At 44.4% G+C, this 24,792-nt stretch overlaps 1 protein-coding gene across 1 annotated transcript; it reads right to left on the reverse strand.

Annotated features, from left to right (window-relative positions):
• Positions 1 to 18,805: 18,805 nt before the first annotated feature.
• Positions 18,806 to 24,766, reverse strand: LOC115165543 (chromobox protein homolog 5). Its single transcript, XM_029718731.1, has 5 exons — positions 24,479 to 24,766; positions 23,678 to 23,879; positions 22,278 to 22,518; positions 21,720 to 21,820; positions 18,806 to 21,434 (listed from the first exon to the last, which is right to left on the reverse strand). Exons 2-5 carry the CDS (start codon positions 23,818 to 23,820, stop codon positions 21,293 to 21,295), a joined length of 627 nt encoding a protein of 208 aa, XP_029574591.1. The 5' UTR covers positions 23,821 to 23,879; positions 24,479 to 24,766; the 3' UTR covers positions 18,806 to 21,292.
• Between the last annotated feature and the right edge of the window lie 26 nt (positions 24,767 to 24,792).

Here is a 24,792-nt window from a genome sequence, read left to right on the forward strand (position 1 = left end):
GATCGGACAGAGACAGGACCGAGACAGGACAGAGACAGGACCGAGATCGGACAGCGACAGGACCGAGACAGGACAGCGACAGGACCGAGACAGGACCGAGATCGGACAGCGACAGGACCGAGACAGGACAGAGACAGGACCGAGACAGGACAGAGACAGGACCGAGACAGGACAGAGACAGGACCGAGATCGGACAGCGACAGGACCGAGACAGGACAGATACAGGACCGAGACAGGACAGAGACAGGACCGAGACCGGACAGCGACAGGACCGAGATCGGACAGCGACAGGATCGAGACAGGACAGCGACAGGACCAAGACAGGACCGAGATTGGACAGCGACAGGACCGAGACAGGACCGAGACAGGACCGAGACAGGACAGAGACAGGACCGAGATCGGACAGCGACAGGACCGAGACAGGACAGCGACAGGACCGAGACAGGACCGAGATTGGACAGCGACAGGACCGAGACAGGACAGAGACAGGACCGAGACAGGACAGAGACAGGACCGAGATCGGACAGAGACAGGACCGAGACAGGACAGAGACAGGACCGAGATTGGACAGCAACAGGACCGAGACAGGACAGAGACAGGACCGAGACAGGACAGAGACAGGACCGAGATCGGACAGCGACAGGACCGAGACAGGACAGAGACAGGACCGAGATCGGAGAGCGACAGGACAGAGACAGGACCGAGATTGGACAGCAACAGGACCGAGACAGGACAGAGACAGGACCGAGACAGGACAGAGACAGGACCGAGACAGGACAGAGACAGGACCGAGATCGGACAGCGACAGGACCGAGACAGGACAGAGACAGGACCGAGATCGGAGAGCGACAGGACAGAGACAGGACCGAGATTGGACAGCGACAGGACCGAGACAGGACAGCGACAGGACCGAGACAGGACAGAGACAGGACCGAGATCGGAGAGCGACAGGACAGAGACAGGACCGAGATTGGACAGATACAGGACCGAGACAGGACAGCGACAGGACCGAGACAGGACAGAGACAGGACCGAGATTGGACAGATACAGGACCGAGATTGGACAGCGACAGGACCGAGACAGGACAGCGACAGGACCGAGACAGGACAGAGACAGGACCGAGATTGGACAGATACAGGACCGAGACAGGACAGAGACAGGACCGAGACAGGACAGAAACAGGACCGAGATTGGACAGCGACAGGACCGAGACAGGACAGCGACAGGACCGAGACAGGACAGCGACAGGACCGAGACAGGACAGAAACAGTCAGGGGGAGAAAGGAAAGACAAAGGGGTGGACAGAATAGGAGACACCCCTCACACTAACCTGTTTGGAACAGAGGGGTGGACAGAATAGGAGACACCCCTCACACTAACCTGTTTGGAACAGAGGGGTGGACAGAATAGGAGACACCCCTCACACTAACCTGTTTGGAACAGAGGGGTGGACAGAATAGGAGACACCCCTCACACTAACCTGTTTGGAACAGAGGGGTGGACAGAATAGGAGACACCCCTCACACTAACCTGTTTGGAACAGAGGGGTGGACAGAATAGGAGACACCCCTCACACTAACCTGTTTGGAACAGAGGGGTGGACAGAATAGGAGACACCCCTCACACTAACCTGTTTGGAACAGAGGGGTGGACAGAATAGGAGACACCCCTCACACTAACCTGTTTGGAACAGAGGGGTGGACAGAATAGGAGACACCCCTCACACTAACCTGTTTGGAACAGAGGGGTGGACAGAATAGGAGACACCCCTCACACTAACCTGTTTGGAACAGAGGGGTGGACAGAATAGGAGACACCCCTCACACTAACCTGTTTGGAACAGAGGGGTGGACAGAATAGGAGACACCCCTCACACTAACCTGTTTGGAACAGAGGGGTGGACAGAATAGGAGACACCCCTCACACTAACCTGTTTGGAACAGAATAGGAGACACCCCTCACACTAACCTGTTTGGAACAGAATAGGAGACACCCCTCACACTAACCTGTTTGGAACAGAGGGGTGGACAGAATAGGAGACACCCCTCACACTAACCTGTTTGGAACAGAGGGGTGGACAGAATAGGAGACACCCCTCACACTAACCTGTTTGCAACAGAGGGGTGGACAGAGGGGTGGACAGAATAGGAGACACCCCTCACACTAACCTGTTTGCAACAGTTTCCGTTTCGGAGAGAGGTCCAATTCATTAAGCCATCACAGGTCTGACAGCCTACCAACTGATACCTAAAGACCTGTCCTGTAGTGTCCTACATGCAGTGCACATCTCTATATGGCTTCATTACTATTATTACAAAAGACTCTGGATAGAAAAACAGTGGGTTCAAAACTCCTTTAAATACTTCTAGCATTTTCTTCAGCCTGCCTGAAGTGTTAGATGGGTGGGTTTGCACTTTTTTCACTATTATATTGGTTCCATTGTGCGAGGCAAGCTCAATGAAGCCCAGATAAGGTATTTGAAATGATTTCAAATAGTATTTGAACCCAGGCCTGGTACAGTGCTGCAAATGTATTTTATGTTGACTTCCTAATGAGGTAAGTGTCTATAGCTTTTAGTAAAACCTGTTTCTGATTGACTAAGTGATTCAACTAGAGTAAACTAAAGTGTGCTGCCTCTGGATCTGTATTGGTGGCCTCACACTGTTAGCCTACACACACACACACACACACACACACACACAACATAGACACACACACACACACACACACACACACACACACACACATACCCACACACACACACACACACACACACACACACACACACACACACACACACACACACAACATAGACGCACACACACACACACAAACACACACACAACATAGACGCACACACACACACACACACACACACACACACACACACACAACATAGACACACACACACAAACAACATAGACGCACACACACACACGCACACACACACGCACATGCACACACACACACACACACACATAATAGACGCATGCACACGTAAACACACATTCAGCCCTCCTCTCTCAGAATGCCTCTGTGTACTTCTGATTGACTGCAGAGTAAATGCTTACGCTGCACATCTCACTCCAACACCTAAACACCTGACAGGCAGCCCATAAATAACAGTTAGCCAGAGCCTGCTGCATGGGTAATTTACACCAGCGCTATCTCTTAAACTAACATGTTACAGATCTCCACTCCATATTTTATCACCCAGGAGAGAGCACTTGGAGGAGGGAAGATGAACAAGTGCAAAGTTGGAGACACAGGGTGGTGGGGTGAGGGGTTGGAGGGGGGACTTTAAAGTTCCACGGCCCAGAGAGCAGGTTGAGGCTTTGGGGTGTGGGGGTGTTGGCTCCTCCCAGAGGGGCGGGCAGGGTGCTTCTCTTCAGGAAGCTGGGAACCAGTGGTATGGTCCAGGCCTGGGCTCGTCCCTAGCCTTTGGCCACAGCCATGTACAGACAAACACTCGTAGCCACAGAAGCAGGCAGCAGCACAACACGTGGCAGGAGAAGATCTAGGGAGGACCACGGCCTGAAGCTGCTCTCCTCTTCTCCCTCCATCAGAAATCGCCTTTCTTTGTCTCTTCTCTCTTTCACTGGGTGAAAACGTATCCTCTTTATTAACCCCTTACACTCATGGAAACTGGCCTTTATGGACAGTTTCTAACGGAAACACTATAAAAAGCATATGCATGACATGGTAGCAATTGAAAGGGATCTGTTTTGAGATTATGGGGAAATCATCAGACCAAAGTTGAGAACACAACAGTTCACCTACAAAACACACTGTTGATTTTATGTGCATTTCACATTTACTGTACTTTCACCTAATTTGTCAATGAGGAAATCTGAACAGACTCTGGATACATTCAGTACATAATAAGAATATTCATTTAAATTTGATTAGGCGCAAGATAAGAAAAAACAATTACAATTGTTTGAGTGAGAGTTCTAACTGGCTTCTCCAAGCAGCCACACACCTCTCCAAACTGTGCATACTTCCTGTCATTTATATGTACTTTTATGATTCAAGGAAAGAGCCTTAAAATATAATCTGCTCCAAGCTTTGCCAATGAGGAACTGAAGCAAGCACACTTGTTTTTTTGGTTTGGAACGCAGCCCTGCATCCCCACCATCACATAATTACTGTTGCTGTTTACGCAATCCAAAATAATTCCATTATAAATCACATTCTGGGTCAGGTGGGCATCATTTGACAATTTATTATATATTTAATATATATTACCAACATAGGTTATAATATTATTATTATTATTTTATTATTATATTACCAACTTATATAAGGGACAGTGTTAGGCTTTCAAAAGGCAAACAGATTGAAATATTAGTGCTCATAGAATGGATTCATGGGCGCATCCAAGTGCGTGTTCCGCGGCTAATTTCCCTCACAATTATTTTATCTTGATTTAACTTATTTTCAATGACGGTCTAGGAACAGTGGGTTAGATTTTTGCAGAACGATAGATTTTTATCTTGTCAGCTCGGGGATTTGATCTTGCAACTTTTCGGTTACACCGCTCTAACCACTAGGCTACCCGCCGCCCCATCACAACATGACAAATATTGGGTCATTCTGTTCATGACAACCCAAGGTATAACGCATGTAATCATTGTAACTGTGGATGAAACATAGCTATCATAAACGTTGACACTGTAAATTACATGACTTTTCAAATATGGAAATGTTTAATGCACATTTGGTATTACGGATGTGTGGTTTGCTTGTATGACGTCAAAGCAGTGTACATTATAATCCTCAATGCCTCATCTTTCAGAACACATCGACTCGCTTTACAATATTTCCCTCACTCAGACAACAACAAATGTGAAAAGGTAGACTAATTCGCGAGAGGGATGGGGGCATCTTCTTGTCTCGCACCGTGCTCAAGTTTCTAACCGATGTCAGTCAAAACCCACCTTGCGCTGTGAAGCGGAGAACCTGAGCTCTGACATTGCGTTCCAATTTAGGACTTTATCAATGACAAAATCTGATCTTTTCAACCCGTATGCGGGACGACAGGGGCTGTGATAGCCTACACGTTTGTCTTCTCTGCCTCAAATCAGATATCATTCTAATCAAAATAGAAAACAAATTCCAAATTCAAATGATTTGGCTTTGACTACTTCTAACATTTACATAGCTTGTGGCTTCATAAGAAAATCATTTACATAATCATGGCTTTATGTTTCCAACTGTAAATGTAATATCACATGAAGGAGATTTAATATCCCAGTTTAATAATGGATTTGACAGCATCTTGCTCCCTCTGGTGGGCATTTCTGGAACATTCTACCTGAATGAAAATAGTTTCAGATGTTGTGATCATGTTAACCTATAACTAACTGTTTCCATGCAGCTACAGAATATCTCATTTGATCGATAACATATTTCTGATTTAGAGTCTTGTGGTAAATTCTGGTAACGGTTTGTAAATGTGATTTAGTAGCTCGCTAACGAGCATATTCAGTAACCTACAGTAACTACAATTGCACTGCCTGGAAAAAGCATTTTGAAGACACAGTATAAAACGAACACATAATCAACATTATGTCAGACAATTCCTTTATTGGAGATGACTTTTAAATGCTAAGAGTGCCGTACTGTAGAAAGCTGATATGTTAGAACTGAAGGAGAGAACATAGTCTGGCAGAAGGTGTTACAATTCCTTTGTACATGTTACAACATATACCTGAGTAAGCAACAACATCTGGAGTAGGAGTGTGTGTGCGTGCGTGCGTGTGTGTGTGTGTGCATGCGTGTGTGTTGTAATGGGCTGGTGCAGCTGATCAAGGTGCTGTGAGTGAAGGAGATGAATGGCTTCGCTTGTAGCATGACACTCAAACGAGAACACCAGTGCGTTGCGTTCTGGTGCTCACAGTAATCAATCATGACTGAGGAATGTCGAGGAATGTACAGTAGCCCACCCACTGGTGCTCCAACACTGTCCACTGAGGGCTGATGCCCTCTGGTGGTGATATCATGATATGACAATGACCATCATTCAGCAGCATTGCAGGCAGAGCTAATTCTTTGTATTCTTTGGACAGTTGAAAGGTGAACCATCAGCATTGCGTGAATGCCCATTTCAGCCTGAACCAAAACAACTTGAATAAATGATAAATGTGTATGTGCGTCCGTGCATGATTACGTACGTTACATGTGTGTCCTCAAATATGGAAGGCAGGCGGGAGGAGGCGAGATCAGGTGGGACCATTCTAGCCAATGAGAGGACAGAAACGCGTGCGAACAACAGGCCATAGTGATAGATGTCTTTGTATCTCTGCCATTATAGCATCTGTGACCAAATGGGCAGCACCATTGAGGCCATCTCCATTTTAAAGTATTACATTTTCTTGTTCCTCATTGGCTGATTTGCTCCCAATACATAGGAACCCCCAACCAAACTTTCAACTGTTTCAACTGTTCTGCCTGCGGCTATGGAACCCTGACCTGTTCACCGGACGTGCTACCTGTCCCAGGCCTGCTGTTTTCAACTCTCTAGAGACAGCAGGAGTGGTAGAGATACTCTGAATGATCGGCTATGAAAAGCCAAGTGACATTTACTCCTGAGGTGCTGACCTGTTGCACCCTCGACAACTGTGATTATTATTATTTGACCATGCTGGTCATCTATGAACATTTGAACATCTTGGCCATGTTCTGTTATAAACTCCACCCGGCACAGCCAGAAGAGGACTGGCCACCCATTAGAGCCTGGTTCCTCTCTAGGTTTCTTCCTAGGTTTTGGCCTTTCTAGGGAGTTTTTCCTAGCCACCATGCTTCTACACCTGCATTGCTTGCTGTTTGGGGTTTTAGGCTGGGTTTCTGTACAGCACTTTGAGATATCAGCTGATCTAAGAAGGGCTTTATAAATAAATTTGATTTTATTTGAACCCGTTGACTACTTTAAAATGGTGGAAACCCTCAATGGCAAGGTCCATGTTGAAACGGGATATATCCATGAGTCCTCTATCTCTATGAAAACAGGCACATTGCCAATTTAAAGTCGTTGCCGAAATGCCGAGTCCACTTATATCAGTGCATTCATAACAACCTAACCATTACGAAACTTTTATCCGATAAAATAAGCCTCATGTAGCAAATTAGCAATTACATTTTTAGTTGACAAAATTAGACTCTCATTGACCTGCATACAAAAATGTCTCACTTGGTGGGCTTATTTTCGTGGACAGATTTTGGGTGGAGTAAAACCTCTCGCTTCACCTCTTCCTCTCTGGTTCATGCATGTTTCCAGTTCACTTATGGCTTCATTGCACCCGTGCTGTGCTCCACCCACAGGACAGTAAAAGCACATAAAGCCTGGTAAATTGTAGGAGGGTAATTATGGCTCCTGTTGGATGATGGAAACACAAGAAACATCAGAGGGTAATAAAACAGCCCTAAATGCCAACAGTACATTCATCCATCAGCAGAAAGGTCTGGAGGAGAGGGTAGAGGGTTGTGCAGAGAGGGCTGGAGGAGAGGGTAGAGGGTTGTGCAGAGAGGGGTGGAGGAGAGGGTAGAGGGTTGTGCAGAGAGGGCTGGAGGAGAGGGTAGAGGGTTGTGCAGAGAGGGGTGGAGGAGAGGGTAGAGGGTTGTGCAGAGAGGGCTGGAGGAGAGGGTAGAGGGTTGTGCAGAGAGGGCCGGAGGAGAGGGTAGAGGGTTGTGCAGAGAGGGCTGGAGGAGAGGGTAGAGGGTTGTGCAGAGAGGGCTGGAGGAGAGGGTAGAGGGTTGTGCAGAGAGGGCTGGAGGAGAGGGTAGAGGGTTGTGCAGAGAGGGCTGGAGGAGAGGGTAGAGGGTTGTGCAGAGAGGGCTGGAGGAGAGGGTAGAGGGTTGTGCAGAGAGGGCTGGAGGAGAGGGTAGAGGGTTGTGCAGAGAGGGGTGGAGGAGAGGGTAGAGGGTTGTGCAGAGAGGGGTGGAGGAGAGGGTAGAGGGTTGTGCAGAGAGGGGTGGAGGAGAGGGTAGAGGGTTGTGCAGAGAGGGCTGGAGGAGAGGGTAGAGGGTTGTGCAGAGAGGGCTGGAGGAGAGGGTAGAGGGTTGTGCAGAGAGGGCTGGAGGAGAGGGTAGAGGGTTGTGCAGAGAGGGCCGGAGGAGAGGGTAGAGGGTTGTGCAGAGAGGGCCGGAGGAGAGGGTAGAGGGTTGTGCAGAGAGGGGTGGAGGAGAGGGTAGAGGGTTGTGCAGAGGGGTGGAGGAGAGGGTAGAGGGTTGTGCAGAGAGGGCTGGAGGAGAGGGTAGAGGGTTGTGCAGAGAGGGGTGGAGGAGAGGGTAGAGGGTTGTGCAGAGAGGGCTGGAGGAGAGGGTAGAGGGTTGTGCAGAGAGGGCTGGAGGAGAGGGTAGAGGATTGTGCAGAGAGGGCTGGAGGAGAGGGTAGAGGGTTGTGCAGAGAGGGCTGGAGGAGAGGGTAGAGGGTTGTGCAGAGAGGGCTGGAGGAGAGGGTAGAGGGTTGTGCAGAGAGGGCTGGAGGAGAGGGTAGAGGGTTGTGCAGAGAGGGGTGGAGGAGAGGGTAGAGGGTTGTGCAGAGAGGGGTGGAGGAGAGGGTAGAGGGTTGTGCAGAGAGGGGTGGAGGAGAGGGTAGAGGGTTGTGCAGAGAGGGGTGGAGGACAGGGTAGAGGGTTGTGCAGAGAGGGCCGGAGGTACTCTGTTGAGTTGCTGCTATATAGAGAGACATTATGTCTACTAGTTTACACATATCCTATAGACTACACCTATCCTATAGCCTACACCTATCCTATAGTCTACACCTGTAGCCTACACCTATCCTATAGACTACACCTATCCTATAGACTACACCTATCCTATAGACTACACCTCTAGCCTACACCTATCCTATAGACTACACCTATCCTATAGACTACACCTATCCTATAGTCTACACCTGTAGCCTACACCTATCCTATAGACTACACCTATCCTATAGACTACACCTCTAGCCTACACCTATCCTATAGACTACACCTATCCTATAGACTACACCTATCCTATAGTCTACACCTGTAGCCTACACCTATCCTATAGACTACACCTATCCTATAGACTACACCTATCCTATAGACTACACCTCTAGCCTACACCTATCCTATAGACTACACCTATCCTATAGACTACACCTATCCCATAGACTACACCTATCCTATAGACTACACCTATCCTATAGACTACACCTCTAGCCTACACCTATCCTATAGACTACACCTATCCTATAGACTACACCTATCCCATAGACTACACCTATCCTATAGACTACACCTATAGCCTACACCTATCCTATAGACTACACCTATCCTATAGACTACACCTCTAGCCTACACCTATCCTATAGACTACACCTATCCTATAGACTACACCTATCCTATAGACTACACCTATCCTATAGACTACACTTATCCTAGAGTACACCTCAAGTCTACACCTATCCTATAGACTACACCTCTAGCCTACACCTCTAGCCTACACCTATCCAATAGACTACACCTATCCTATAGACTACACCTATTCTATAGTCTCCACCTATCCTATAGACTACACCTATCCTATAGACTACACCTATCCTATAGACTACACCTTTAGTCTCCACCTATCCTATAGACTACACCTCTAGCCTACACTTTACATCTAGAATGAGGCTGAGCTCCAGGATCCGGTCTCCTGTCTCCCTCCTCCAGCCTCCCTCTAGTCAGCCTCCAGCCTTTCTACTTCTGTCTCCCTCCTCCCTCCCTCCCTCCCTCCTCCAGCCTTCCTTCAACCAGCCTCCTTCCCTCTTCCCACCTCCATCCTAATCCAGCCTGCCAGCTGTCTCCCTCCAGCTCCTTTCCTCCAGCATTCCTCCCTCCTCCAGCATTCCTCCCTCCTCCAGCCTCCTCTCTCCCCCTTTTCTACTTTCTCGCTCTCCCCCAATCTCTTTCTCTCTTTGTTTTTCTCTCTCTTTCCTAGCCAATAGGAAACAGATGAGCTATTTATTCCGCGATAGCCCTCCATTGCCCTTCCTGTCGTCACGGCAACACATCTGACATACATTTTCACGTAGTTTGGAGTAAAGTCTCCTTTTTAGAGCCGATCGTTTTGAAGTAACAACATATTCTTGGAGAGGAAGTCTTCAAGTCAAAAACTACATGTTTATTTATTACAATCGGGATTAGGATTAAGTTCTTGAAACTAGATATACAGTTCAGTAGCAAACTTTATTCACTCCATATGGATTGAAGAGCTCTTGGACGTGAACATGGTGGAAATGTCCCACCTTTTCACCTGGATCAATACTTTAAAGCCTAAGACATCCATGATGTATCACTGACCAGATTAAAGATGAAACCCTAGGCTAGCGCCCTCTTGGATGAACAATAGTCATGATCATTATGAGATGATGATAACACATTAGAAGGGTTAATATGCCTAAATGCTTATGACATGACTTACAATGCATTATAACTGCATCATAATGCATCATACATGCAAGCTTTAAGTTTCACAGATAAATGAAAGGTTTCTTATTCTACTCTAATTTAAACAGATCTCGTTCAAAATTGCATGCAATACGCAGTCAGTTTTTTTACAACAACACAGTAAAACAAACCGGTGGGGACATGCCATAGTGGAGAGGTCAGAAACGGAAACATGATCTTTCTCTCCTCTCTCGGCTCTTATCATGTCTTATAGTTGGTCAAATGCTATGTGGTAAAAGAGAACATTAACCTCACAGTATCACTTATGTAACATATATGTCAGGCTGTATCAGCTCACAGACTTGAAACCAGGTTCACAGTACTAGATACAGAGGGTAGTGAGACAGAGAGAGAGCGAAAGAGACAGACAGACAGACAAAGAAGAGAGAGTGATAGAGAGAGAGACAGAGAGAGAGTGGGTGATAGAGAGAGAGAGAGAGACAGAGAGAGAAAGAGAGAGAGAGTGGGTGGTGAGAGATCGTGAGAGACAGAGAGAAAGAGAGAGAGTGTTTGGTGAGAGATAGCGAGAGAGAGAGAGAGAGAGAGACATCAAACAATTATTATGTAATTGTTTGATGTATTGTATTGCTTTGGCAACATCTGATCGGGTGTATTGGCATGACAGGAACTATTTGAATTAGAGAGAGACAGAAGGTAAAGTTAGAGTGAGGAAAGAGGATAAGAAGGGACTGAAGTGGGAGGTATCTGGTGGTGGAGAGACCCTCTGTTCGCTCTGCTCCCCAAATTATCTCACGTTTCCTGGATTTCTGCCACGGTACTCCGGGAAGAATGGGTTTATTTCTGGCAGAAGAGAGGAGAGGAGATGGAGTCCATGGTCAGACATGAAATGTTTGAATGAGGGTCATGTCACTTGTGACCCCTCTTCTCAATTACTAGAAATGATCTGACACACTGTCTATGATCGATGATCTGATGACACGCTGTCTATGATCAATGATCTGACACACTGTCTATGATCGATGATCTGATGACATGCTGTCTATGATCAATGATCTGATGACACGCTGTCTATGATCGATGATCTGATGACACACTGTCTATGATCGATGATCTGATGACACGCTGTCTATGATCAATGATCTGATGACACGCTGTCTATGATCGATGATCTGATGACACACTGTCTATGATCAATGATCTGATGACACGCTGTCTATGATCGATGATCTGATGACACACTGTCTATGATCGATGATCTGATGACACGCTGTCTATGATCAATGATCTGATGACACGCTGTCTATGATCGATGATCTGATGACACACTGTCTATGATCAATGATCTGATGACACGCTGTCTATGATCAATGATCTGATGACACGCTGTCTATGATCGATGATCTGATGACACGCTGTCTATGATCGATGATCTGATGACACGCTGTCTATGATCGATGATCTGATGACACGCTGTGTATGATCGATGATCTGATGACATGCTGTCTATGACCAATGATCTGATGACACGCTGTCTATGATCAATGATCTGACACACTGTCTATGATCGATGATCTGATGACACGCTGTCTATGATCAATGATCTGATGGCATGCTGTCTGTTTATGATCGATGATCTGATGACACGCTGTCTATGATCGATGATCTGATGACACGCTGTCTATGATCAATGATCTGATGACACGCTGTCTATGATCGATGATCTGATGACACGCTGTCTATGATCGATGATCTGATGACATGCTGTCTATGATCGATGATCTGATGACATGCTGTCTATGACCAATGATCTGATGACATGCTGTCTGTTTATGATCAATGATCTGATGACATGCTGTCTGTTTATGATCAATGATTTGATGACACGCTGTCTATGATCAAATACTGTACATTCTCAAAGTAATCAAATATACTTTCTACTTCTGATCTATGTAAAGGCTTGGGACTGTTGTGAATGCATGCACTAATCTGGTGAATGCAGATATCCAGAGCAAGAAGGATTGGTAATCTACACCACACTAATCCTATGACCATCAGAAATCCACTGTGCTTTTTAAACCTGTTTCCTCTTGTGGAAAGCAATCTATTGAGTCAAAGGCACTGAAAGTACCGCACTTGAACTTTTTGCTGGATCCAAATCCTTGCGGATCAATTAATATGGGCTCCACATTTCCTGATGAAATAAATATCTCAGTTGGAAGTCCAGAGGATTTCACGGGCTCTCAGAACCCTAAACCCTCCTAGAAAAAGCATGGCCATTTCAGTTATCTCCTGACCATTTCCAATTGAAATGTAGGATGTGGAGACAGAGCCAACCTGGTTCAAAGCCTGTATGATGTGGAGACAGAGCCAACCTGGTTCAAAGCCTGTATGATGTGGAGACAGAGCCAACCTGGTTCAAAGCCTGTATGATGTGGAAACAGAGCCAACCTGGTTCAAAGCCTGTATGATGTGGAGACAGGGCCAACCTGGTTCAAAGCCTGTATGATGTGGAGACAGAGCCAACCTGGTTCAAAGCCTGTATGATGTGGAGACAGAGCCAACCTGGTTCAAAGCCTGTATGATGTGGAGACAGAGCCAACCTGGTTCAAAGCCTGTACGATGTGCAGCCTGAGCCAACCTGGTTCAAAGCCTGTATGATGTGGAGACAGAGCCAACCTGGTTCAAAGCCTGTATGATGTGGAGACAGAGCCAACCTGGTTCAAAGCCTGTACGATGTGCAGCCTGAGCCAACCTGGTTCAAAGCGTGTTTGAAAAGAATTTCAAATAGTTTGAGCGTTTGATTGAGCCTGCCTTGGGTTCTAGGTGGGCGGGGTTTGCATTCCATTGGTTCCATTGCACCAGGTAAGCTCAATCAAGCATAGCTAAAGTATTTGAAAGAAATCAAATCCTATTTGAACAGAGGTCCGGTGCATTGTTTAACATTCGACAGACGTGGCCATTTCATTTTTTTTCTCCACTGCCAAATGTCGCATCTCACTTCTACAGTCACAGCTGAGTCATCATCTAAAATCTCAACAGTATAATACCACACATTCATTAAGAGTGTAACATTAGATACTTTATGGTACAACATTATACTCGGGTAAACAGATACAGCGATACGTTCTCTCGGGCTATGCCTTGGTCAGTGATCGGTGGTGGACATGCAGCACCTGGCCAGGGCTTTGGGCAGGGCTGACAACCAGATATCCAGAGGCAGAACGTGTCTGGGCTGAATGTGAGCAGATTAACGCTCACCACACATGTCCTCTCTAGGAAACTCAAGCCGACTTTTCAACGTAAAAGGGCGCCAACAAGTCTCTGTGGTAAAAGGCAGGGACACATGCTATCTGAAACGACCCAATAGTCATGCAGCCGGGATTCCTCTGGGTCAAGGGAGGGCAGGGAAGGAGGGGCTGATGGAGGACAGGATAGGGCCAGGGAGCAAGTGACTACCTTTGGCTGACCTTCCCCTTTTCTTTTCAGCCTCAGAATATCTATTCTAACTACACTGGCAGCTCTGTCTGTGTGTGTGTGTGTGTGTGTGTGTGTGTGTGTGTGTGTGTGTGTGTGTGTGTGTGTGTGTGTGTGTGTGTGTGTGTGTGTGTGTGTGTGTGTGTGTGTGTGTGTGTGTGTGTGTGTGTGTGTGTGTGTGTGTGTGTGTGTGTGTGAGTGAGTGAGTACTCACCAGTGAGGATACCATGTGAAGCAGGTGTCTGTTCAGTTTCCCACCTAGATCTACAGGTGACTGACTGCATGTCATCCCACCCCCTGTATCTCTATCTTCACTCTGGCTGACACTCTGTTCCAATATCCACACTAGCATACTACGTAGAAGGAAGCTATGCACGTGATCCTTTGAGGTTAAATTGTCCAAAATCCAATTTTTTTTATTGAAGAATCGCAAATATAAAATATATTTTGTTTTGTTTAATACTACATGATTCCATATGTGTTATTTCATAGTTTTGATGTCTTCACTATTATTCTACAATGTAGAAAATTATAAAAATAAAGAAAAACCCTGGAATGAGTAGGTGTGTCCAAACGTTTGACTGGTACTGTACATTATAGCTTATGTCTGTGGTGCTTCAAAGTCAGTCCCTGCTCAGTGCATTTTCTACCACAAGAGAAGTTCCTTCTCTTCTTTAATCAGAATCTGAATCACATTGTGCAGCTGCCGGGTAACTTAGGTTATCTAATGGGAATTTACACATGGCAAAGAGATCGCCATCCCAGAGTAACTTCTAATACAGCTTTAAGTGTTGTTATAATATTCAGACGGCCCACAGTTCCAATCTCCACGTGTAATTTACCGACAGGGACGACCACTGGGATAATCTCGGTAGTTCCAATCTCCACGTGTAATTTACCGACAGGGACGACCACTGGGATAATCTCGGTAGTTCCAATCTCCACGTGTAATTTACCGACAGGGACGACCACTGGGATAATCTTGGCAGCAGTCATATGAATAGATTTATTTGAACATAGTGCATATAGACTTGAATGGTAATTCCCATTGTAGTAATTCTCTATCTATGGTGGTAGTCCCACTCTAAAATCAATCAGAATGAATGTGTTTTAAAGCTCTCCACTTAGCTGCTGTGCTGTAAATAAGGAGGACCTGGATCGTATTCAATAGGGTACAACAGAATACAAAAAAGGAACATTTCTTATTGGACAAGTTCATGTAACATTAGTCCCTCCCGGTTTTAGTGTATTTTTTTCTGTTTTAGAGCCTGATGAACCCATGGTTCAGTCATTGTACTGTGTCCGAGAAGAGTGCACTGGAAAACAAATTGGTCAATCCATCGTATGTTACAGTCTAAAGAGTCACACTGTTTAATATTGTATATCCCATACTTTGTCTTCTAACATTGCATAATGCCCTTACAATGTAATGCTATTTTTTTTATATAGCAATGTAATACCAATTGTTGCAACAATTAGCTAACTTCAATTATTTGTGCCTCTTATTAGCTACTCACAAAATGACAAATGTATAAACTTTAAAACATGCAGGAATAGACACTGGTTGTATTGGAATCAAAGGATTCTGTTCTGAAATGATTACAACATTGTGTGTGTAGGACTATTGGTTCATCATGCAATGGCCTTACTAATGCTATCAATATTTTCTCTCTCTCCCTTCATATTCTGCAAATGAATTAATGCTGTAATTACAGGACAAGCCGGAGTTACGAAGGAACACAAATCATCGTCCTTACCAGTTGGCAGAGAAACGAGAGGGATAATTCAAAGTGAGAAGTGGATCAACATTTAGAAAACCAAGGTTACACTGACTATGAGGTGGAAACATCATGCATTATTCCCACACAGAGACGAGGAGTGTTTGATTCTTTGCTGGTGAATGGAGGAGAACTATTCTTTTTCCACCACATGTGGGTCTCTCAACAACATACTGTAACATAACAAAACTTGAGAGTAGCCTATGTTTAGGAATCTGGTGTTGCTATTATTTCCATTAATTGAATTTCCTTCCTCTCCTCATCTCTCCCCTCTCCTGCTCCTCTCCTTTTTCCCTCCTATATTCTCTGCTGGATTCCCCCTCTCAGGCGTGACCTAAACGTCACCCCCAACCCATCCCCAGGCGCCACCCTCCTCCAGCATGTAACTCTAGCTAGCCTGTTTAAGCATTAGCATTTACATTTTATTGGAAGCATTGAGATTTAGAGCGAGGGATCTATCAGCTCTGAGCAGACAGAATGAGTTAACAATGCATTACCTGCCTTTTATGGCAGCTATAACTCTCTGCCCTGGTCCGTAGAAGATATTAATGGAGGGAGGAACGGAAGGATGGATGAGGGAAGCTGAAGGTTGGTCGCATTCCCGCCAAGGGAGAGGAGGGGGGGCTATGGGCCCTGGTGAAAAGTAATGCACGTAATAGGGAACAGGGTGTCATTTGGGACGCAGTCTTAGATATGGAGAAGCTGGGTCTCTCTGTTGCCTTCTTTACTGCACATTAAACATGATAGTGAGTCAAATTATAGAATCACTTCGCAATCACCTTCATACGGATCAGTGATCTACGCGCCGCTGTGCTGTGAGACGCTAATGCCAGAGCTGGGTTAAAATACTATTTCAAATATTTCACACTTTTTGAACGCTTGCTCTAAGCTGCCTGGCGTGCCAGATTCGCCAGGTGTGCGTTTTTGGACTATTCTGTTGGTCCATTAAGCCAGGAAAGATCAATCAAGCAGTCTGCACAGATATGGTATTTTAAATGATTTCAAATAGTAATTGAACCCAGGCCTAGTTCTGCGCTGTGAGAGGCTGAGGCAGAAGCCATCACTGCAGTCAAGGTATGGCCATAATATCTGTGCAACAATAACACAGAACAACAGCTGGAGGACAGCTGTGCAGAGCTGATCAGAACACCAGTGAGACCACCAGAAATGGCATTGGTCTCAGAGATACTCAGACACACAGCCCCTATTGAAATGCAGTATCATAACTTCTGAACATTTAACAGCAAAATAAAATAATATATTCTGTATAAATTCAGTGGCAGCGTGTGTATGTGCATAATAGGTCTCTGTTGTTGAACAGACCATGCAACACTGATCAAGCCCACCTCAGGTACCCTTCCCTTCCCTCGACTCTAGCAACCCCAGCTGCACAGTAGCCCCCTCGACATTCATTTGTGATGATGTGCAGCAAGACAACCAACCTATCACAGGCAATGTCCTCAAACTCATTTACACTGAAAGTTAGATACTCTTACTGCACCGGCTGTGTTTGTGGAGGCTGGCGCACAAACCCATTATTGTACCTCCATTTGTTAGGTCTGCTCACACTCCATGACATCACTGCAACAATTATCACCTGAAATCCATGTATTGTATTTTTACAGTACACAAATAACTCAGACGCACAATACTGAGCTGAAATATTGATTTAGCTAGACAGCAAATTTTCCTCTGTAGCCCCTCGCTGATTTGACTCAACTGGTTCCATAAGCCTGATCATATTTTCCCAGATGCCTCAGTGTTTATACACTACACACAAACACACCGTGGTCCTAAGGCTGCGTTCCGATCATCTACCCTTCTCCAGAAGAGTGCACTTGTTCACTCCAACACATGCAGTTAACATTAGATTGGTGGAAGCATGGCTGTAGGGACTCCAGTGGGTGCAGTCTTTGGGAGAAGGGTAGAGAATAGGAACATAGCCTCTCCCAGTTCTTCAGCACAGTGCAGACAACAGCAGGCTCCATAAAATCCCCTGCTGTTCACTCCCTCTGCTGGGCTTAATGGTCCCACAAGCTGGACAATTTACTGGTGACCTTAACATTCCATTTGTGGAAGAGCAATTTTTTTTTCTTCTCTGAAAATTCCACTATCCAGATGTAGTTTTTGCAGCAAAAAGAGACAAAGGGAGACCATGGGGCAGATATCTGATTGTTCCATGATTAGGGTCAGGAGTTTTACTGACCACCATGTAATCGAAGCAGGAATAACTAGTCTAGGCCCTAGCCTTTACTATGCAAGACATCTGCTCTTTCCATGACAGACTGACCAGGTGAAAGCCATGATCTCTTTTGATGTCACTTGTCAAATCCATTTCAAATCAGTGGAGATGAAGACAGGTTAAAAGGATTTTTAAGCCTTGAGACATGGATTGTGTGTGTGCGTGCTATCGAGGGTGAATGGGCAATAATTAAGTGGCTTTCAACAGGGTACAGTAGGCAACAGGCACATCAGTTTGTGTCAAGAACCGCAACACTGCTGGGTTTTTCCCCATGCTCAACCGTTTCCCGTGTGTATCAAGAATGGTCCATCACCAAAAGGACATCCAGCCAACTTGACACAACTGTAGGAAGCATTGGAGTCAACATGACCAGCATCCCTGTGGAAAACAGTTTCAATAACTTGTAAAGTACATACCCCAAAGAATTGCAGCTGTTCTGAGGGCAAAAAGGGGGATGCAATTCAATTAGGAAGGTGTTCCTAATGTTTCATACATTGTCTAAAGCTGCCTCATACAGCCCAGGTGGAAGAGAATATTCCATTGAATTAATTTATGTGAAGAGCATTAAGTTGCATCAAAGGAATACTTCCTCCCATCTGTCGCCAACATGGTACTGTTCAATTAAAACTCGCTTTTTGAAGAGTTAGACTACACATTCATCAACCAACTATTCACAACATATCAATTATTGCGTTGTTATAAATTAAGATCCAATAAGTGCTCTCTAATTTGAGCTATGAGATTTAGTTATGGGCAAAACAGTAATGATTTGGTCCATTTCTGGTTAAACATTTCCTGACAAGGCCATAGTAACATGCCAAGTGGCTCCATCTGCTGGTATACTATGATTAGTGCAGTTACTCAGCTAGTAGAAACATCACCAGGCCTTTCAAATGTTGAAAACAGTTTACTACAATTTAATACAAGACAAAACAAATTTGCAGAGCATTAAAAAAAAAAGGTAAAATACATCAAATGCTGCACATTTAAAAACATGATAAAAAAATGTATGACTTCAAATGAAATCTTTGAAAGTAAAAGGAGTGGTGTGACAAAATAAAAGTGAACATTCAGGACACACACAAAAAAAAAAAAAAATCTAATGACATGAAACATGTACAACCCTGTTACACGTGTCCAGAATAGGGATGTTTCTCAACGGAAGAATGTCCAAGTTTGTCATTTACAAAAAACGGTTGTTTCTATGACTACAGTGGGTAGACAACTCAGAATTCACTAAAAAAGAAATCACTGCAAGAGGGGGAACAAATCAAGTATGAGTAAATCTAGAGAACAGCTGATGAATAGGACTCTGTCCATCAACTCAACAATATATAGGCTACACCAAATGAACTGGGATATTTGCCTCTTATGGGACTACATGACCTTCCGCTTTGTCACCACATATGTGGATGTGATATGGGAAACTAGGTCTAAGGGGTCAAATCTTTCTACAACTCCTTTAAATCAACTTAACAATAGCAAGTGGAACAAATACACTTAACATATAATCCAAAGTACTGACATGATCTTAAAATGTTAGACTAAAGCAACAAGCGTCCCATGAAATAACACTGTCTGCCTTGTTCCAGTCTCCCACACAGTCCACTGACAAGAGCACTTTGGCTGAGACATTTAGCCACAGGGTGGCGTACCTTGATCGAATCAATGCTGGTTTTGTTTCACATTACTGCAGCGCACGTGGATTGTCCAACCTCTCATCATAAGAATGGTTACAGTTCAGCATTACTGTGATAATGTTGTCTATATACTCAACAATCAAATGGTCATTCACATTTGCAAATAACAATGGCTTGAAACACTGGGCACAACTTTTGAAGTGACCCTTCTGTTCATCTGTAGCCTAACGTAGCAGGCATAAAATAATGGCCTGAAACTAGAGCCCCAACATACTGGTCTTAACCAGAGGAAGAAACTGTCAGGGGGAGGTTTTCTGCACTATTCAAACAATCCAATAAATGTGGAGGTGGAGTTAAGATTGAGTGTCACCGGTCAGATCACAGGACCTTTCCCTGAAAACTGATACAGCCGATTGTTAGGGCACTCAGCAGAGGCTAGTTCATCTGTAATATTTTCTTACTTGTGCTTGATGTGAGGACACTGATTAACAGGTAATCAAAATAATCCAATTCCAAGTTAGGAATAAGCAGCTACTCTAAAATATATTCATGATCTTAGCAATGGAATCAGAGCTACATTGTTAGTTGACAGGGTAAAGCTACAGAAAATAAAACATTGGGACAAAAGAGCTAAAATATTAACATGACGATGATTAAAACAAAAACGTACAATCCAGCCACACTACTAGCAAATTTGAGAGACAAAAACCATGGAAGGAGTTTTACATAAAGGGGCCATATTTACCTTAGAACATCAAAGTTTCACTAAAACTACTGAAGAAAAAGTGTAGAAGAAACAGATGTTTTTCTACCAAGGTGGCCTAGTAGGGGGAAAATCGGATAATAAAGTTATATTGTTTCTACTGCATAACTAACTTTAAGACTTGCAAGGCTGTCGGCTTCCCAGTGGCAAACATGTCCGTTGCCCACATTCAACGTTTCCAGCTTGTCTGATCGAGGATCAGTTGCCCTGTTAGATCAATGACTATATGGACCAGGTGGCCCAGATACTGGATCAGCAGTCAGACACTGAATACAGGTCCCTGGACCATGCTTTGATAGACTGCCCATTTTAACGTCTCAGTGAAGACAACTACCTTCAAGTCACCCTAATATGGCTTCCTGTACCTAGACAGGGTACCGCAGAATCTACAGGTCTTCCTGACACAATTATATCCCGTAAAAAAAAATACTGCACAAAAAGTACAAAGTGAGAGAATAAAGCATGAAGTTGAAAAAAAAGAAAAAACACAAGCCCTTCCCAGTAGCGAGCGCACCCGTTTCACCACATCCAAAACCCCAGTCTTCCTGCATCCTTCTCAGTTTCTATGTAAAATGGCTAGGTTGAACTGTTTGTTATTCAGGGATATTAGCCTGTACATTGGGGCATGGAGGGAGGTATCATGAGAAAGTGGGCAGTGTTCTCCATCGTTGGTTTGTGTGGTTTTTGTTATGTCATTACTAATGGGGTGGGGGGGGTTGTCAGTCGGTACCAAATCCCTCCCCAACCCTCTATTTTGCCCTAAACCTTCAATGTTTGCAGATCAATATGGTGGAATATTTACCACCACTGATTATACCTATGCAGACTATTCAAACAAGTTAACATCAAAGGGTTAAGGCCAAGGGGGAGGAATAGGGCGTGATTTGGTGCTGGCTATACGAGTCTCCAGGTTGTCCCTGCAGAGTCGGGGGTAAGAGGTCAGTGACCGTTCCCGTGGCAAGACATCCCGCTCACATGCTTACAGCACCCTTCTCTTTCTTGTCCCCATCTTCGTGCCAGGTGAGGCGCTCCTCATAGAAGGCTATGACGATCTGCGGGCACTTATGATTGGCCTCCTTGGCTAGCACCAGATCTGCCTCGTCAGAGTCCTTCCTGTAGAGTAAGGAAATAATAAATATAACATCCTTATTTACAAGCCTGCTGCCATGGTGATTTAAACCCAAGATTGGGTAGTATACTGCTTAGTTGACAACTCAATTTGTCAAACTCAATCAGGACAACCAGAAAGTTATTAGATCTAAACTACTATCTTCAAGACAGTAGAGCAACCACTACAGTTAAGCAGTTTCTTGTCACCAGTTTGAAAACAAATTCTTATGGTGTTGTAATCTAACAAAAGAACATAAGGTCAACAATGCTTAAGTACTCAACACTCACCACTTCATGAGGAACATGAGATCGCCACAGGAGTCTGTGGCTCCAATAATCTTCTCCGGTACCAGACCCCTCTCAAAGCCTCTCGCAATCAGGACATCATCCTGGAGAAAAGACCAGTAATACCTTTATGTTGTACATTACAAGTGAAACGTTGGCACCGCTGGAGGGGCTGGGTAAGCACATAAACTGAGTGAACAGTTTAATTTCACAAAGCCTTTGTCATTCCAGTGAAAGTTGATCAAGAGGGTGTTGCTTACCATTTCACTTTAAAATGAGCTCTTCAGTTGGTTAGAAATTTGCAAATGAAAAGTTCACCAGGAAGATCAAGCTGCTGTTCTAGCCTACAATAACAACACTGCAGCACCACTGAAGAGGTTCTTAAGTGTCAGCTCACCTATCAGTAGGCCCCTTTCAGTAAATGAGGATTGGTTTTGTAGACTTGCACCTGGCAGTCAATGCACCTAGATCTTGTCTAGTGTAAACAACCTAGCCTGGTATATAAACCAATTTTGGGGTAAAAAGGTTTATCTACACCAATTAATGACGTAGGTTACACACCTCTTTTTTCCGCTTGGGCTTGTTGCTGCTCCCCTCCTCATCATCATCATCATCAGAGTTCCTCCTCTTGCTGCTGCCCTCCTTGCTACGGCCTGATGATCCCGCACTGGACTTGGATCCTCCAGTGCTGGGGGTTGCACCACCACTACTACTGCTGCTAGGCTTCTTGTAGGTCTTCATGAACCCAGCAATGAGCTCGGGGCAGCCAAGATTCTTCTCTGGCTCCCATGTGTTGTGCTTTCTGCAAAGAACCATGCATTGTAAAAGCAAGCTTGACATTTGACAGGAGGTATACACACTAGTGTCCCAACAGTTTAAAAAATTTAGTGAACTAAAAAAAAATTAAAAAAATGACTAAAGCATGTTGAAAATGGCCTTATTTATTTTTAATAAAGATCTGAGAACTAACAAGCACCAAAATAAAGACAATCAGGGAAAATCTAAATAATTATGCATTCAGGAGTATTTTTGTCATGGCATGGGGTCTCTTGATTGTCATATTGGTGTCACTCAGCATAAGCCATGGCAAAATGTGTAGGTAGAACTGCAGTAAATTTACTTTTTTTAAACTACATTGTCTCTGCAGCCTTAAGGAGGGCCTCAAATGTTCGGTCGGCAGCTGCGCTAATGGCCACAAAGCCCACTACCTAAGCCACATTATGGAAAGGAAGAGGGGAAAAAACTGCATTGGTCATTTTACGAGGGTCCAAAGAATGTTTACCCTCCATGTGTAGGAGTCGGAGAGTTGAACATTAGACACAGTAGCTGACTAAACTCAACTGTGACGTAAGTGTCTGATTAACTCCACCAACAAGTTAAACAGACCATGCTTTGAAGAATTCAGCTAATACCTTGATTTGCCCAAGGTCAATTAAAAAAATGTATTATGAAACGTTTATCTTGTACTGATGTTTGTCTTCTGTAGTTGCGTGCTTTTGATGGCTGAAATACACAATTTTTCAATAAATGTTCATCAAATACAACCACTGACTGACTGCTCATTACTGTTGCTCATTTTCATAATGCTACAAAAATGTGCATGTGCCAATTTAATTTCAACAAGGAAACGGTCAGTGTTTGTATTTGATGACATATTATTAAAAAGTATGGATTTGAGCAAACAAAGGTGCGCAACTACAGAGGACAATCGTTGGTACATGGTAAGCATTTCATAATTAAAAATTGTTGGAAGTATTGACCTTGGGTGAATCGATGAAGTGTGGGGTGAATTCCACAGAGCCTGGTCTCTGCTCAACTCTGTTGAAACATACTGGAAGGGATGACAAATAACACAAATATGGATGGCTAAAGGTAGAAATGAGCTAGCTACAGGAAGCATATTCATATTGAAAACATGTCAAAGTAACATTGCATCACAATCACATGAGGAACATACTTACTCTGAATAGCCTTTCCACTTCAGGAAGAATTCAACTCGGCCCTTCACCGTCCTTCTGTCCAGCACCTTCTCCACAATAAATTCTTCCTCTTCTGAAGATGAGCCTGAGGCACCATCATCATTTTCACGAGTCTTCTTTCCCATGGCTAGCTAGGTTACAGTACCTCAAGTGAGTTAAGTGGCACGTCCCAACTTTAGAGAACCTAGCAAACGTCGAAAGAAGTTTAGAAATGTGTGCAATAAAAAGTTACACATTGGTCTGCTGTCCATTGCTAACTACGCACACTATGAAGTCATCAACATAATAAAGCCGATAAACTAGTTAACTTGTCGAGGGTCATCTAGGTTAAACCCTGGCTTAAATTAATTATTTCTCAACCATGTCCCGGAGGCTGATTGTCCGTTTAAAAGGAATCACTTGAATTATAAAGTACGCTAGGCTAACGTTTACTCAGTCAGCCAATACGGCTAAATTAGCCGGCATGCGTATATTTGACTTATTTGATACAACACAACACTTTCCTCTAAATAGGGGTAAAATAACTAGTTAGTTAGCCAATTGCGGTTTTAATTCATTGCAGTTTGTTAGTAAACGATGCACAGGGGCACACAAATCTAAATAGTCGAAAGCGTGTAAGCTACATAAACGTTAGCTAACATGTTTGTCCCAACCAGCTAGCGAACTGTTCACTACCAACGTAGCTAGATAATGTTAGCTAACGAAGCAATTTCGCAAACGTTATCCTCAAGACTTTACGTTTTTTTTTAACTAGCTAAGAAATAGCTTCATGTTTTTACTCACTTTTGTAATTCGGATGAATTTATTGGAAACCCAAATTGCTTTCTTCCACCACACGGTTAGCTTCAGCAGTCGGCTGGATGCTTTTTCTGGGCTTTTTGTCCCCCCTCCCCACACGACTTGCTTGCGCGCCAAAAGCACAATAGCAGACCGTGCACGCCCACGAAACCGTCGGCGTCAAACCAAATAACTGTGATTTAATAAGTAAATGTTGTGGCTAGCGATGTCCACTAAAGAAATCTGCAGACATTTCAGTATCATTTGGCAAGCTTGATCAAATACTACATTACGTTTATTGATACAGACTTGCCAGAACA

This window comes from Salmo trutta, chromosome 28, assembly GCF_901001165.1.
Source record: "Salmo trutta chromosome 28, fSalTru1.1, whole genome shotgun sequence".
NCBI classification, from domain to species: Eukaryota; Metazoa; Chordata; class Actinopteri; order Salmoniformes; family Salmonidae; genus Salmo; species Salmo trutta.

Excerpts from the sequence above, each read along its gene's own strand:
- LOC115165543 (XM_029718731.1), bottom strand. The coding sequence starts at position 23,820 with ATGGGAAAGAAGACTCGTGAAAATGATGATGGTGCCTCAGGCTCATCT. Across the intron at positions 22,519-23,677 it reads AAGTGGAAAGGCTATTCAGA|AAAGCACAACACATGGGAGC; the intron begins GTAAGTATGTTC and ends GGTTCTTTGCAG. Across the intron at positions 21,435-21,719 it reads CTCATGTTCCTCATGAAGTG|GAAGGACTCTGACGAGGCAG; the intron begins GTGAGTGTTGAG and ends CTTACTCTACAG.